A 15,933-nucleotide genomic window follows, 5' to 3' on the forward strand; every position below is an offset into this window, starting at 1 on the left:
TTGACCTGTTGACTAAGTGAAAGATCATCAGAGAATTTTGTTGCTCTATTGAAGAAACCCTGGTTGTTTCCAAAGCCATCCCACCTTAAAACGGTGTGTGTTAAAAACCATATCTGCAAAGTGATTTTTTTTTTCTGCTTGTACACCGATTGTATTTGAAATACAACAAAAATTCTATAGGCTGTTAGGCCAAACTGTTGCATTTGGAAATACTGTAACTTGTTCTTATCATCAACAAGTGGCATAAAAATGTGTTGTTTCCTGAAGAAATGGAAATCTTTACATACAGTTTGCAAAAGCTCTTTGGTTTTCCAAAACATCAGAGCACAGTTTTTTTTTTTTAGAAATCACAACTCAAACAAGAGTTAAAATGTATCTGTTTTCAGTTGCAGATTTACAGCCCCAGTGAGTATTTATAGCAGTATTAGAGTGTATGTGGGACTGATAGCAGCAGCACTGTGATTCATTGTGATATCGGATTCTGTTGACATGAAACTATACAATCTCACTGATTTACTGTCTTTTGTGCAGATATCTCTTAATCAGCATAGATAGAGGAAATCCCACTGAGATCCATGAATCCATCAGCAATTTCCCAGGCCAACTAAATGGCCGTTTTTCGGCGGGTGTGTGTGTGGGGGGGGTGGTTCTTTCCAGCTGCTTGGTGTTTTCAGGGGGATTATCATTAAGGAGAGGCTCACTGCTGAGGTGAAGAGAAGAGAAACAGAAACTCAAACGTGAATAACAGGAAAGAGGCCAGACAGATTAGTTAAGCATCTTAAATCAGCTGTCATTGTTGTCTTGTCTCCTCCTCCAACTCTCCCTCTTTCTTTTCTCTTTTCAACTTTTTTTTTTCATTTGTTTTCCTTTTATCCTTTGTTTGCTTCCCTCTTTTTCTCTTGCTCTCTTCCTCTCTCATTAGCCTAAACATACACACACACCTGTCTCAAGTTCAGGGGCTAAAGCTGGTCTCACTGTGTGGCTATCTGGTCAGAATGTGTTTGTTTACCTAACTGTCTGGCACAGGAGGTCCTTGTCAAAGTGTCTAGACACAGCTAGACTTGATTGGCGTGGTCTTCATGGCTCATAAACCCCAACACTCCGGTCCTCTTCTTATATTAACCCTCTCAAATCCATTTCGTCCTAGTGTCTCTACTTTTTGTCTCAAAGTTGCCCTTCAATAGAAAAAAACTTTGCCAACTATCCCAGCTGCCATAGATGCAGTCATGTTTTTCTTTTTCTGTTGAAATCTTAACAAAATACCAGAAATATCGCAGTTTCCTCCAGAGCTCCGCTGCCAGTCTAGAACAATCTGTGTTTATGTTTGGCACTGCATGCATGCTGATGAGCTGTGCTTTACTAGTTTTGCAATCGTGGCACGGCTCCAAATCCTTCCACAGACTGCAGTTGTGTCAACAGCCACTTAAATCAGCACATGATCAGCTTTTGACTTAGATCAGGTACATACAAACCAACAACTACTGTGAATCTTTCTCTGACAAAATAATCTATTCACTTTTTTTTGTGTAGTTTCTTAGTGCCCTTAGCCTCTGATCTTTGTGTGTGTTTTTTTTTTTTCAATGAGACCACGAAGAAAAAGAGGAGTTCTTTGATCATTACTGTTGTTTTTGGTTAGGCAAAGTATGAAAAACAGAACATACGTTTTGCCGCTGAGGCTCAACATCAGAGCATTTCAATCACATCTGAAAGACTGCCCCGGAGGAATGTCAGAGGCATCTTTTTTGTACTTTAAAGAGACAGAGGGTTTACCAGCACACACCAACCTTTTCACTCCCTGTTTGTTCTCCTTCTCACACACCCACATCTTCCTGAGAAACAAAGTCTTGACATGACTTCATATCCTAATTCAAAACATTTCCCAAACAGAAGTCTGTTTATCATAAGGGCTTTGCCGCAAACTGCTCTGGCAGCAGCTCTGATGAGCTTGTTCTGTACATATTTAAGGGGTTAATTACAGTCATCATCTAACGAACCGCATTGCATGTACAATTTTTTTGTTTTTTCTTTTTTGTTTGGTGCCACTGTTCAGAGGAATTGATTGCTGCACAAACCAGAAGTTGTTTTTAGTCATATGTCAGTAGAGATGCAAAGCTCTGATTTTCTAATCCCTCCTTTTTCCTCTCTGTTGCAGGGCCTCCTGTAAGTACACTGTCATCTCATCCAGGTAGTATTTGATATAGCTTGGAGGTTTTGACCTTAAACATGCATGCACATTACGCATATCCTCCCTCTCTGTGCACTTTGCGCTGTTCGACAAACTACAGGTCAAGTCAGAAAGCAGTAGTAAAACATGAGCACAGAGACACACAAACTGTCACAGACTGACTCACACATGTGCATCCGCCAAGCACAGCAATAAATGGACCACCTACAGAAGTGTGTGTGTGCGTGTTTTAAGGGAGATGGGTAGGATGGGGTGATTTATAAGCAAAAAGTTATTGTCCTTTGCTGACGCTCTCACGCAGATAAAACACACACATAAAGACTTTTGTAAAGAGACCACTGTGTTCAGGTTTAGAAAGAGGGAACTTTTTCCGATTTTATTCTCATTCCCGGCTTTAATTTTTATGTTCACATGTGGCGCTGATCAGATGTGCAGGGGGCGATTATCGCTCTGAAACGCACCATAACTCTTTTTCCGGAAACGTCACAACTGAAGAGCCTGTCTGGCTGACGTTTCACAAATCCAGGGAAAGGTTTGATTGGAGGAAACTGTCCATGCACCTGGTTTGCACTAAGTGTCCATGAAACAATGCTGATTTCCTTTTTTCCTGAACATGTTACACATATCCTCCATCTTACATCCCATCACGTTGTTGGAAGGGGTGATACTGTTAGTCTCGTGTGCATAATGAAAATATAATAGATGGAACAAAGCATGCTGTGAAATGGTAACAACGGAAATAAAGCAGTTTTGGTTCACTTTTAGATGTGAAAAAGATCAGATATAGGCCAAAACTGGTTGTCAAATGCTCATTTATTCATTCATTCCAAACACACGCTCACAGTTTATGTGCCACAGTTCAGTTCATTCTAAAACTAAAACTTTTGTACAAATCAGTAAAAACACAACCCTGATCCTTAATATTTTGTCTCCTTTTAGTGTAGATAGTGACACGTTGCCCTGACTAGTTCAATGCAGCATGTTGTGTGCAGCTGTTGGTTTCTGTTCAAACTTGCCTTAATGCTTCATGCTTCAATGTCTAACCTCACCAGGGCAAGGCTGGACGGGATGGATACCCGGTAAATTTGATTTTTTTTATCCTCTCACTCTTGATTTACCTAATCGTGTCTCTGCTCCATCTCCTGTTGTTTGTCTCTGGATTTATTCAAGCTTTCCTTCACTTTTTTCTTCGTGCTTTTATTCAGACAAAAATTGCCTTTAGCTTCATAACTGCCAGCTTCCTCGGCTTCCTCAACCCTTTTTAACCAGCAATGGCATATCCTGCCCCATTACTGGGAAGTGACTCAGACAGAAAAGCACTTAGACGCAAGCACACTCTACTCAGAGCCGTAGAAAATTTAGCAATTTGGTCAAATATGAAAATGTGTGAACATAACAAGATTTAGACTCAAATTACCAGTCATCTAAAAATCTCACGAGTAAACTTTTAGATGAAAACGTGGGTATAAGGGTATAATACTTTTTGAACTGCACAACGGTAAAAGTAAGTCGCCGGTAATACTACTGATATCCATCAGTAACAAGGAGCCTGTTTGCATGTAATCCAATGATTTTGTGGCCTCTAGTGGTCAGTTAGACTCTTGACTTTCTTGCTAACTGAAGAGATGAAATGGCTCGTTGTCTGCTGATGGTTTTTGGTTTAGTCATCATCAGAGTTTCATGAACATCTATTATAGATACACACATGTGATTCAAAGAGTAAAGTCATGCTTTTAAGCAAAGTGGGGCAGTTCTCAGGGCGTGAGAGTGAGCTTGTACACATTTTGAGAGGAGGCACTTTGCCCTGCTATCGGTCTGGCTGCCGTTGCTGTGTTCCACGATATCTTGTTAGTTGTGCCGTTATGTGCGCTGTCTGTCCTATGCTGGCCCCACTGGGAAATTTGGGTCGGAGGCCTGGGGGCAGATTCCCATGAAGTCTGCCTGGCACTGCTCGGCCCCGCTGACGGGAAATGCCTGCTGCTAATTACACACAGGTGGACGGAGTTCACAGATAAGTGTGTGCACATTTGTTTGCCTGAGTTCAACTTTGTCACTGTCTTGGTTGGAAATCCAAGAGTTTTTTTTTTCTTTTTCCCTACCTTGTTTTGATGTAAAACATCCTCTCTACTAAATGATGTAATAAAGCTGCATACTATTTTCAGTCCAGATAGCAGAACAAAATCAATCCTTAAAGGGCTTTATAATTAGTTACATAGGTTGAATGATATCACAACTGATGCAGCTCCATTTTGTGCCTTCAAGAGGAAGCTATGATGCGCATGTGTGGTTATGATGACCAAAGAGACTCTGTGTATGAAGTTACAGTAGATTAATCATATTTGTTGTTAACATGGACAGCATATTGTTTCATTTTGCTGCTGCAGCAGCAGAGATGATCAAGTTTCCAACACCAGAGCTTGAAAAGGGCCATTCTTCCTGCTGGGAGGCAGTGTTTGTGCATCTGTATTCATTGGTGCAGATGTGTGTGGACACCCTCTGTACATCTCTGTTACAGAGGCCAGAGCTGCGGAAGCGGTCAGAGGTCTGTCTGTGTATGTGAGCGTTTCGTATGTTTTCACAACACTTTTCTCACATGCATAGCTCATATGAGGACAGCATGCACAGGTACACACAAATGAGTCAAATCATTGACCAAAGAGCAGTGCAGTTCACTGTTGTTGAGCCAGAAACTCGTGCCAGCAAAACCTCTCTCTTTTTTCTTCAACTGTCTAAACAAACAACTAAATTCAATTTCAGTAATCCTTTTTTGTCCTCTCTCATCCCTGTTATGTCTTCCTGAAATTGAATCAAATACACTGCCAATTCAAGCATTTTAGTGATCTGTGGCCAGGAGTCTGTGACTGTACATGTTATCACATAATTCAAAAGTAAAACCCAACAGTCAGTCCCAAGTGACTGACTGTGGTTAATTAAAGATTGAAAATTACTTAACTACTGATTACAGCAACTCAGATGCAAGTATTGTTTTCCTTTGCTCCTCTATGGAATTTTAAGAGCTTCTAGTTATTTTGCAGATTGCGGTATATAAAGTAACTCGATGAAGAGCGTTGTTACCAAGATATTTGGGACATTGTGAGAAATGGAAATAAAAACAACATGAGTAGGATTTTGTCGGTATAGAGGATGGATAAAGGGATGGATAGAGATCTTTTTAAAAAAGTTGGGACAGGGCACACAAAAGACTTTGTTTGATAGTTTAGAAATGATATGTTGTGGTGCATCTCACAACTAATTAAGTTCATCAAAAAAATCAGTAAAATGAACATCTCTTTTGGAAATAAGGATGGGGGAACGGTTCAATTTAAGAACAACAATGAAGGTCAATAATTCAGTGATCATTTTTCTCAGCGTAAACCACAAATAATTTGAGGATTTAATCTTCTACTATAGGAAATATTGTCATTAATAGATTCAGACAATCTCGAGAAATAGGTGTATGTAGGGGACAAAACCAAAGAAAAGTTTAAATGCAGACTTCATTCTGTTGTGAAAATCATTGCATGGACTTAGAAACACTTCTGAAAACAAAACTCAGTGAACACAGTTTATTGTTTCACATCCACAGATGCAAGCTGTTTGTAAGTCATCAATGCCGCATGCTCTTTTCTGATGAGGATAAAGGGGATGCTCTATTGTCAGACACCTCCTTCAAGTCCTGGAGGTGAACCTTCAACAACAGGTTGATGTGTAAAAAGGATCTTTTCAGTTCTTAAACCTTTTTGGTGTTGTTGCTGTGACAGTGAGGCACTTTTTTTGGAAATGGTGCTATAAAATGAATTCATCTTAAAGTAATTAGTTAGTTCCAGCAGCCACATAAGAGCAATGCACAAATGCAATGCTGCATACACTGACAATGTGTATTGTTCTAAAGTGGCATTATCATAACGAGTAATGTACTTTAGATTTTTGTATGGCGTGTTCCTCTAGATTGACATCACAGATTAAACATCTGTGCACTTCCTCCATCTCTTTATAGTTGTCATAAAGGTTGTATGTAAACATGTGTGCGTATTTGCTTGTGTGTGAGAGCGTGCAAGCCTCACGATATTCGAGTGGAATACACATGTTGAGTTCATCAGTCTTAATATGTGCGGCAGTCCGCATCCACAGAATCATCAGTGATACGATAAACAGTGTTAATGAAGTGTGGTTTGTGTGTCACAAGAATAACACTGCGATAAGTATGCATGCATGTGTGTGTGTGTGTGTGTGTGTGTGCGCATGTGTGAGTGCGGGCCGATGTATGTTTTCTCTCTTTTCGTAACCCTTGTCACTTCTTCCTCTCATAAATCACAGCCAGGGGCAGTTTCAGAAAAGAGCTTTCCCGATGTCAAACAGTCAAAGTCAGACAGTACAGAAGGGTAAACACTCTCCCATACACACCGACTGACTCTAATTCAGATGTGCAGGCATCGGTGTACCCAGCCACAAGTGTGTTTATGTGAGAGTGCCAGTCTGTGACAGACAATCGACCTTACTCACCAGAAATGAGCCAAGGTCTCCGTTGTTCAATCCTCCAGGCTGTTGAGCACAGATTAAAGCCAGACGGTCACCCAACAACATGTCAGTGATTTTCAGTCCCAAACAGACACCGCTCTGGTATGCTTTCTTTAGCTCTTTGGTTCTAATTGCAGCCACTGCCTTTTTTATTTATTTAAGTAAATGTCATGTTTCATAAATTGTCAGAATTAAAAATGATTCTTTTTGCCCCCTTGTGGCAGCATCAGAGTCACTGGAGGGAACAAAGGGTGTTTAAAGAGAAGTTTGAAAGCAAAAATGGTCATGTCCGCGGATGGGAGGGTCTTCTCACTCCCCTCATCTTCCTTCATTATGATGTCCCAAAATAAAGCTTAACTAGGATAATATGTGCAACACATTACCACGTGTGTTTCTAGCTGAGACGCCTGCTCTGATGTGCAGACACAAGTTCCTCAACAATTACATCCAACTGGATAATTACCAGTCTGAGCCACAGGGAGTACAATAAAGACAGTAAAGACACCCCTCACACTTTTTAATTGGGATTAAGAGACAGGCACACACAAACACATGTACGTGTAAATCAACATGCACATTCACACACACACACACAAATAGACATCAATTGTCCTGAGGGCCAAGGCATTTTCCAGAAATGTGTTTAAAAGCCATCAAATTGGTGAGAATTCAAGTCTAAAATGATTCTGCTAAACTGTTTAGGGATTCTGCAGGACAAGATTCAGACTGATAATAAATTCAAACATGCATGATTACAAAAAAGGGAGACTTAATTTTCCTCCATATTTACTTAAGGTTTTGGGTACCTCAGGCTTTTTTGCTCACTTTCTCTTCGCACTGATCTCTGCCTTTGCCTAACCTCCTTCCCTTGAAAGGAACACAGAAGATTAATTAATGGCCAGACATGAGAGTGCAAATTCCCTGGCCTCTGCTTCATACACACACACACACACACGTATGTATATATGTTTTACATTATACTACGTCCAAATCCAAATGTAGTATAGTATACTACAGTATAAAAGTACTTCTTTATACAGACAATATGTCAGACAATATGTTCATGGTTTTTATAACTGAGAATAAGCGTCTCACAGACATACCTTCAAAAAGGAAAAGACACATGGCAAGAGTTCATACGCCACTGTGTCGCTTGTTAGCAGCCATAAATCAGCCTCTTTTTTTTGCAACGGGTTCAGACTCTGCAGCAGCCAATGACCTCACAATGTGCACCTCATCTACTCATCCTGACGAGTCTTGAAGGAGCCGGGCCTTGGTAAACGCTCCCAGATGCAGGGATATCTCCACACACACACACATACATCCATATGTACTACGACACAAATCCTGAGATCTAGACCCTGATAGCGGTTAAGGATCAGTGGGACATTTGTAGGCTCATTCTAATTCTCACACTTATTATATGGTAAACGCAGCATGCTACATTTGATCAAGTGGCAAAACTGAAATTTGTTCGGTGCTGAATTTTGCCACCGGTGAAGGAAATGAGGACCCATAGGTATTTACTCTTCTCAGCTTTAGACAGTATAAAGACTTTATGACAATACCGTTAAACAATCACACTAACGTCTTGCATCTAACACCCACCATCGTGTCCCTACTGTCCATCGATTAAAATAGGCACCAGTGACACTGCAGAGGTTTTCACTACCAGTGATCAGGCCATACTGCACCCATGGGGCTGGTAAAGCAGGCCCATGGCAGAAGATGAAGAGAAGAGTAAAAATGGTGCAAGCCATTCAAGGCCAGACATGATGACCATTAATGACGGCTTGCAGTCTGCAAAGCCACCGGGACCTTAAAGGGTTGAGCAACCCGCTACTCAAGGGACCCTGTAAAAACTGTTAGCTTAACATCAAGTATGGTCGTTAAGGAGGAAGTCAACACCAGCCCTCACCACATACACAGCATTTAAGTGTTTTTGGAAAGTTTCATCCAAGAGCCAAGTGTTTAAGTAGGGACCTGAAGGTCTATGACTTTGAACTGCGTGTTGCTTTGCATAGGAGGTTCAGTAGTTTTTTCAACTGTTTTTTTTATTGAGGTAAACAAAGTGAGCAACTCCAACGTCTGTTTAAGCACTTCAGTGAGGTCGAATAGGGCCTTATTGACCTGCCTTTCTTCACCACAATACACAAACAGCTTATTATGTTTAATTCTTAATCTTATAAGAAACACCACAAGAATTTGAAGATACTCGTGCAAACACAAAATGGGGCAGGATATACAAATACAATTGTTTACAAAATAATTAAACTTTCTACCTGTCCTACCTTTTCTCCTAAACTTTTATTCAATTTATTACATTCTGTGTAGACATGCTTTCACTGTCCTTTGTCTTTGAAAATCCTCTCCACTGTTTCCTTTTTGGACAAAGATGATTTACCTTGCCTCATGAAAGATATGGAGAGAAATATTATGAATTACTAATAAGTAGGTATGATTCAGAGTATTTTGGTCTGTCTCATCAGTGGATTTAAAACAAATACTGTCTTCACTGTGTCTTAATGAGATTTTTTATTCACAACAGACTCAATAGATGTCTTTGAAACCAATCATTAAAGTAGTTTTATACTTTTAGAATTAGTCTAATTTCTTTATTTGCTGAAAGGATGAAAAGATTTATAACAATCTCATGTCAGCTCATTGAAGCTAGAGACCTGCAAATGTTAACCTAGCATAAACCGCTAGCTAGCTAGCATTGACCTGGATAGCTATAGATACAGCATCTCTAAAGCTCACTAATAAAACTAACTTTAAAAAATGACTAATTCTGGTTTTATGGATTAGTTCGAGTGCTGTGGCATTTCTGTGTCAGATGCACTGATTAGCAGTGCTGAGTTAGCAATCTCCTGGCTCTAGCTCCTTACTGGATATGTGTAATGTACCTTTTCACATGGATCTCCTTTAGTTTTCCAGTTTGGTGATGACAGTGCACTTTTCTGGATTCAATTTCAAATTAAACTTTTTTCTTTTTGGATAAACGTAATTTGTTGGTTGACCGACAGACACATTTAAGTTTGTTGTTGTTTTCAGTGTAGTTTCAACTTTTATCTCATCGCTTCATATTGTTCTCAGTCCTGTTGATTAGGTTTAGGCAAGAAAACACGGTTACATTGTCAGAAAAAGAACCAAAAAATACGGCCTCAAAGTCCTGTCATTTCCTCAAGAAGCAACACTTTAGGACATAGTCTTCTATGTTAAAAAATGTAAACCTAGTTTACAAAACAGCAAGACTCTCAGATTTTTCTACTTTCCTCAACTTCTCTTCAATTGCCTTCCAACAGGGTCCGCTTGGTTTGGATGGAAAACCCGTAAGTACTTTCATTTTCCAATTTGTAAAACCTGCCTTGAGTGACTGAGATTAATTTTGATTCTGTTTTTTCTTTGCTTTTTCCTTCTTCTCATCTCAGGGTTTACCAGGTCCCAAGGGAAGCCAGGTACGCACCTGTTTGTTAGTTTTTCATAACACATATTGATTAAACTGAAGCAGTTGTTGAAAGACTTCTGTAACTGTGAATTCAAGTGAGTATGTGGCCTGTAAGAGCTTGTGAATCAATTTACTGCCCTAAAGATACAACTGCAAGAGAGTAAAAAGAAAGAAAGAAAGAAAGAAAGAAAGAAAGAAAGAAAGAAAGAAAGAAAGAAAGAAAGAAAGAAAGAAAGAAAGAAAGAAAGAAAGAAAGAAAGAAAGAAAGAAAGAAAGAAAGAAAGAAAGCACAGTAGCCATTCTCAGCTTTGTTCCACCTTTTTAAGTCATCCTAAGGCTCCCAGTCACAAGGGAGTCTCCTCTGTGCTCTCATCCATCATGCAGCACTCGGAGGCACACCCAGGTGTGGCGTGGAAACAGGCAAAGCACAGCAAATCAGTTACACACCAGTGGGAAAGTAAGAGCCAGAATAGAATTTACAGCCTTCAACAGAGGCTCTTTAAAAAGTCATTATAGTACCCTCCTCCCCTTATCTGGCCTATCTCTGTGGTTTCTTCGCCCATGACAGGGACAAGTCATCCACTGACATGTTAAACCCTCGTAGCATAATGAAATCTGTTTGAGTAGTTCCTCTCCAAACACCATTAAGCTCTTGTTTCCTGTTAGAGGAAAACTTAAGCTGGGTCTCCCCTTTAAAAGGACTCTCCCTATCGCTGATGGTCTGCCATAAAACCCCAGCAGGTGTGCCACAGACCTCGTGAGCAGACCTTATTGGAGAACCTTCTGCTGAGATCTTTATCTATCAAGGCTCTGTTTCTAATGTAAAAAAAAAACGAAGCATCGAGCTATCATTTCTTATATTACATGCAAAACATCTTTGACTGTCTATTTATGATGATTTTAGATTTTATTTGTATTATATTGTATCTCCCCAACTATCTACACACTGGTCAGTGTGAGGAAGGAAGCTGTTATGCAGAAAAGACAAAGAATGGGGAGTTTCAAGGTGAATGGCAGATGGTTGATTTAGATCTAAAAAAGCTGTCAGAAGAAACGTACATATGAAATAAAGTTTTAGCAAAATCTGCTGATTGTTGCTATTTTACAGGCTGAGATCAGAGATGGATGTCAGAAGTTTTCCACGTATTCTTTTTCTGTCTGTCAAAGTCACACACAGCCTGCAGTCAGCGTGCGGTTTGTGGTGCTGCAGCTTAATCACACCACTTGTCAGCAGTGAGAATAGCCAGAATGGGATAGCCTGGGATTGAGAGACAGAGACAACACAGTCAAAAGCAAAGTCCACCCCGGCTCATCTGCCGGCTAGGCGTTCATTAACTGATGTCAAGCGCTCAAACACAAAGTGAAACGGTGTATCAGCCTCTCATGGGGATGCCAAGGGATTTTTGAAGCCCTGTGTTTTTGGTTAGTCTTTGTAACAGTCCACATCTTAAAACATCTTAAAAGCTCTGTTTGACAGATGGATACAGGAACAAAAGGGCATCCTGCCCTTTTAGTTTTATCTCAGCACGGCGGCTCTTATCTCTCAAAGAAGATATTGAAATAAATTCTCACTGCAAGCGTGTGTCATATGGTTTTCCTGGTGTGAAATATGCTCGGAAGAAAAATAACTGGATTGAGCAGTCTTCATGACACGTCTGCAAGTCTTCTAGCTGCTTTGTCTTCACGTTTGATTGAATACTCTCTGCTTAAGCCAAGACGAAGATGCATTAGACTGTGATGTGTGTTACTCAAAAGATAACTGATTTATTTTCACCAACTGTCTCTAATTTTATTTTCCTTGCTGCAGGGACCAGCCGGACCCAAGGGAGAGAAGGTATGCTTCAATGTGGATTTTAATAGCCCTGCCCCACATGTCAGTATGGATTTATTGCGAACATTAATTTACTCATACACCTTCAGAAACACACCCATCGTGTATCCATCAGTCCAGCTACAGTAAAGCCCACGTGCAGATATGTAGGAGCTCATATGGCACTTTCTCACATCTAGGCGGTAAGCAGCTTTGCAGGCCTTCCACAAAGCTCACTGATAGCCAGATGTTTTCCTGCTCTGTGGACCTCTGCCCAGACTAAGATGTTAGAGACCATAAGCACTGCCAAGTGCTGGCAGAGAGAGCTTATCATGTGGTCACTGTTGCCCACATTCACGGATGACTTTGTATTTGTGCGCATCAGTGTGCGCTGAAGCGAAAATTGTGCAGATAAGCACAACCACAGGAACAACCCAGCTGCAGTAAACTGCATCTGTCAGAGCTGGATTCAGTCTGATGAAGGTGGATTGCATGTGAGTGACGATACTGATGTTTGGAAAATTGGCTTAGTTCGTGTAATCATACTAGCAGCTCTGTGATGAGAAAATTACCTCCAAATCCTCGTCAAAATCCAATCCTCAGCATGGGCGCTCCCACTTTTCCTCTTTCGATCTCGTCCTGTCATATGATTCCATTTACGACATATCAAATGATTTATCTTGTGAATGTCTACATCTTGTGCTAGTTTGGACGAATGGCCCTCGAGTTGCTTCCTTCTCTTACTTAAATGTTATTTCTGTAAGTCTGTCTGTCAAAACTGCTCTGCAGTAGCTGTTGGATAACTGGTACTTGATAATATAGATCTAATAACTGCTGACAGCTGTTATTTTCCTGTTTTTTATCTCAGGGCGACCAGGGAGACGTTGGGCCAAGGGTAAGTCATGTTTTCTTTTCTTTTGAGGAGATTTTTCACTGCTGTATCCACATTTTATGTTTTTTCCTCACTACAGCTGACTCGGGAGAGCAGACTATTTAAAAAAGAACATGCTTCCAGTTTTTGTTCTCCCTCTTTTGGTTTCCTTCTGCATACTTTTACCCTTCGTGCAGGTCAGCTCTTCCTGTTTTGTCCAGTCTTTTTTTTTCGTAATGATGAAATGAAACCAACCTACTAGTCTCAACTTAATGTATGAACTGTAGAGGTTTTGTTAGATGTATTGTATTGCTAACTGCTGGTTGTTCAGCGCCCTGAGATGGTTTTGATTCTCTCATCTGATGTTTAAGAAGGTAAAAGATATTCTGCATAATTCCTTTGAAAGTGGGACAAAGCCACCACAGACTTACCTGACATATTTTAACAAACATTCGTCCCTCTTTGAATTAGTGGTCATCATCATAAGTGGGACACTCTTAGAAATAATATAAAACTTACATTTTGTTGTCACTTTCGCTATTTTAGTTCCCCTCCTTTCAAAAATGTGTTTTCAACATATTTCTGTATACGTTTGAATATTTGAATTTTGTACACTAAAGCAGAGTTTAGCACTAGAAGGTTGTTTTCAAATTCACTGATGAAAAGTGTCAGTTTTCTCTTTGCTAACTAAAAATCCCACTTTTAAGGAGCATCAACATGAAGACGCCGCTGCAGATACACACATGCTTCTATAATCTCCAAGTTTGCGTTAAGGAGAAGGATTTTATGCTTTGTGTGTGAACACCTTAATCCTTAGAGCATAATATCAAAACTAAAGTTTCACACTTATCAAAACCAAAGTTTCACAGTGAACGTAGAGGACGAGAACCGGCCATTTTGAATCGCTGACATTGTTTCACCTAAACTCTGAATTGGTGGGAATTCTCTGCTTTGGGGCTGCTTCGCTGCTTCAGGGAGAGATTCAACTTTAATTGAGGCCATCAGACTGAAAGTTGAGGTTAAACCTGAGGTGGACTTCTAAATAGAAAGATTATCCACAGCACGCTGATGAATCCACCAGACTGGCCCTCTCCCTAAAACGTGCCCATGAATCGTCTGCTCATGCAGGCAGGCACAACTTCTGATCCACATTCAAAGAATATGTGACCTCAGCTTGTAGTCACCCTGCTTAACCCTGTTTATGTAGTTTGATTTTCCATCCAAATCAACAAAGTCACAACAGAACAGGTTCTGTTTACATGTAACTTAGGCAGCTGGCACAGTGGTCTCCATAAGTGATGGTCATGTTATGAAAATAATGTATTCTAGCTCTAACCTTGATCATTTTTCTAACCCTAATCAAGTAATTTTATCGTTTAAACCCAACCATTAAGTTTTACAATATTATTGACTGAACATAACTCAGATATGAAGACATATTTGGTCACTCATACATTGGTCTTGAGCTCATGTACCATGAAGGTTGAAAGCACCGAGCGTAACTATGGCATCCACTTCTTCCTTCTTCCCTACGAGGACTGAGTAGCTTCTTAAATAAGACGTGAATGATTTTTATGAGAACTGATGTGTCATATATGTACCGTACCTTCTTTTCCCAAAGAAGATAGTCATTAGAATCAACTCAGCATCGCCAACACTTATCAGGTTAAAAAAGATATAGAATATCCATATAAATACAGTTGTGCTTAAAATGTGTGTGTCAGTAACTTAGCTACTTGCTTTAAAGTGTGGGAGAAGCATTCCAAAGAGAAATGAAGGTCTGAGATTCGAGCAGACCATGTCAAACTAAAAATTAAAGTCTAGGAAGACAAAAATTTCCTTTCTTTGGAGGTCATATAACGTCTGAGAAGAACTCATTAGTTCCTTGTTGTCACAGTGCTTTAAATCATCTGCACTAAAGAACTAAAAGATTTAAGTGTCAGAGGATAACCTTCAATATGTGAAGAAAATCTTTTAATAACTCAAAAGACTAGTGTGTTCAAAAGACAACTGCACTGACAACACAGTCTTGCGGCTAAGATGAGGTTTAAATTGGCCACATCTCTGAAGCCCAAGACAAGAAATTATGTTATTAAAAAACGATGGAAATACTTCAACCTCACCATCAAAACTCAATGGTTGGGGCAGTGTGCCAAAGTGGCCATCTATTATCAGCCAAACTATGGTTTCTTAACATTACAAGGAAACCTCGCTCTGCATCTGGTCCTTTCTGTTAGTGTTTTCATTTCATGTGATATCATCCTTGCTTCCATGAGATCCATGTAATTATCTCTCCAGTTTCTTTCACTGTGGTTTGAAAATAAGCCCCCTGTGCTTTAGATGGTGAATAGTGTATATTCTTTGAAGGAGTCACGTACCCCATAAATCTTTCATGTTTTTGTAGTTTTATCGTGTATAGAAGAGAATATAAGGTCATGTCACTTCTTCGCTGGGGGAAAAAAAAAAAGAGATGAACGATTGAGGTAATCTGTATTTTGTGGTTTAAACCCAAACATCCAAACCTCTGTTTGCTGTATGCTTTATGTCTCTAAGTTTTATCCATTTCCCTGCAGATGCCAACTAGACATGTCGAAGGAAAACAGGATTATTTAGTGAAACAACACTTCTAGAAAATGTATCTGCAATCATTTAAAAGTGTTTCTCAAGCTTTTTATTTGGCATGTTGTCTTGTAAAGTACACTTTTTACCATTTAATTAGATCAAACTATTAATTTATCACTGAAGAGAATGTTATACAATCAATCAGATTACCTCCCTACTTGCAACAAAGCCATTATATCTAAGAATTTGAATCTTAATGATGAGTATTAAGCAGTTAATGCCATTAGAATTATTCATATCCTCACCAGGCCTTTTCTTTACTTCCTCAAAGGTTCAGCCAATCAAAGGAATTAAAACAAAAGGTGCATTTGAATACTTCTTTAACTGCCTGTAGCTGACTCAATGGGCAAACAAGATCTGCCAACGACGTGATGGGTGGAGTGTAAAGACTGCAGTCAAAAGAATCAAGAGTTTACAGACGAGAGTGAACGTTCTTAAAGCTTTAGCGCTGGAAATTAAACTGTAGTGTTGTCTATATG

General features: G+C 39.7%; 1 protein-coding gene across 1 annotated transcript in view; it reads left to right on the plus strand.

Moving 5' to 3' along the window:
* col23a1b (collagen type XXIII alpha 1 chain b) overlaps positions 1–15,933 on the plus strand; it is a 119,643-nt gene that overhangs the window by 84,776 nt on the left and 18,934 nt on the right. Inside the window, exons 4-9 of the mRNA XM_072395856.1 lie at positions 2,153–2,160; positions 3,238–3,264; positions 10,009–10,035; positions 10,135–10,161; positions 11,959–11,985; positions 12,830–12,856. Coding sequence (XP_072251957.1) covers positions 2,153–2,160; positions 3,238–3,264; positions 10,009–10,035; positions 10,135–10,161; positions 11,959–11,985; positions 12,830–12,856 — 143 coding nt within the window. The remainder of the gene's footprint in view (positions 1–2,152; positions 2,161–3,237; positions 3,265–10,008; positions 10,036–10,134; positions 10,162–11,958; positions 11,986–12,829; positions 12,857–15,933) is intronic.

Source organism: Leuresthes tenuis, unplaced genomic scaffold, assembly GCF_036924035.1.
Source record: "Leuresthes tenuis unplaced genomic scaffold, fLeuTen1.0.hap1 SCAF_11, whole genome shotgun sequence".
In the NCBI taxonomy this organism is placed as follows: domain Eukaryota; kingdom Metazoa; phylum Chordata; class Actinopteri; order Atheriniformes; family Atherinopsidae; genus Leuresthes; species Leuresthes tenuis.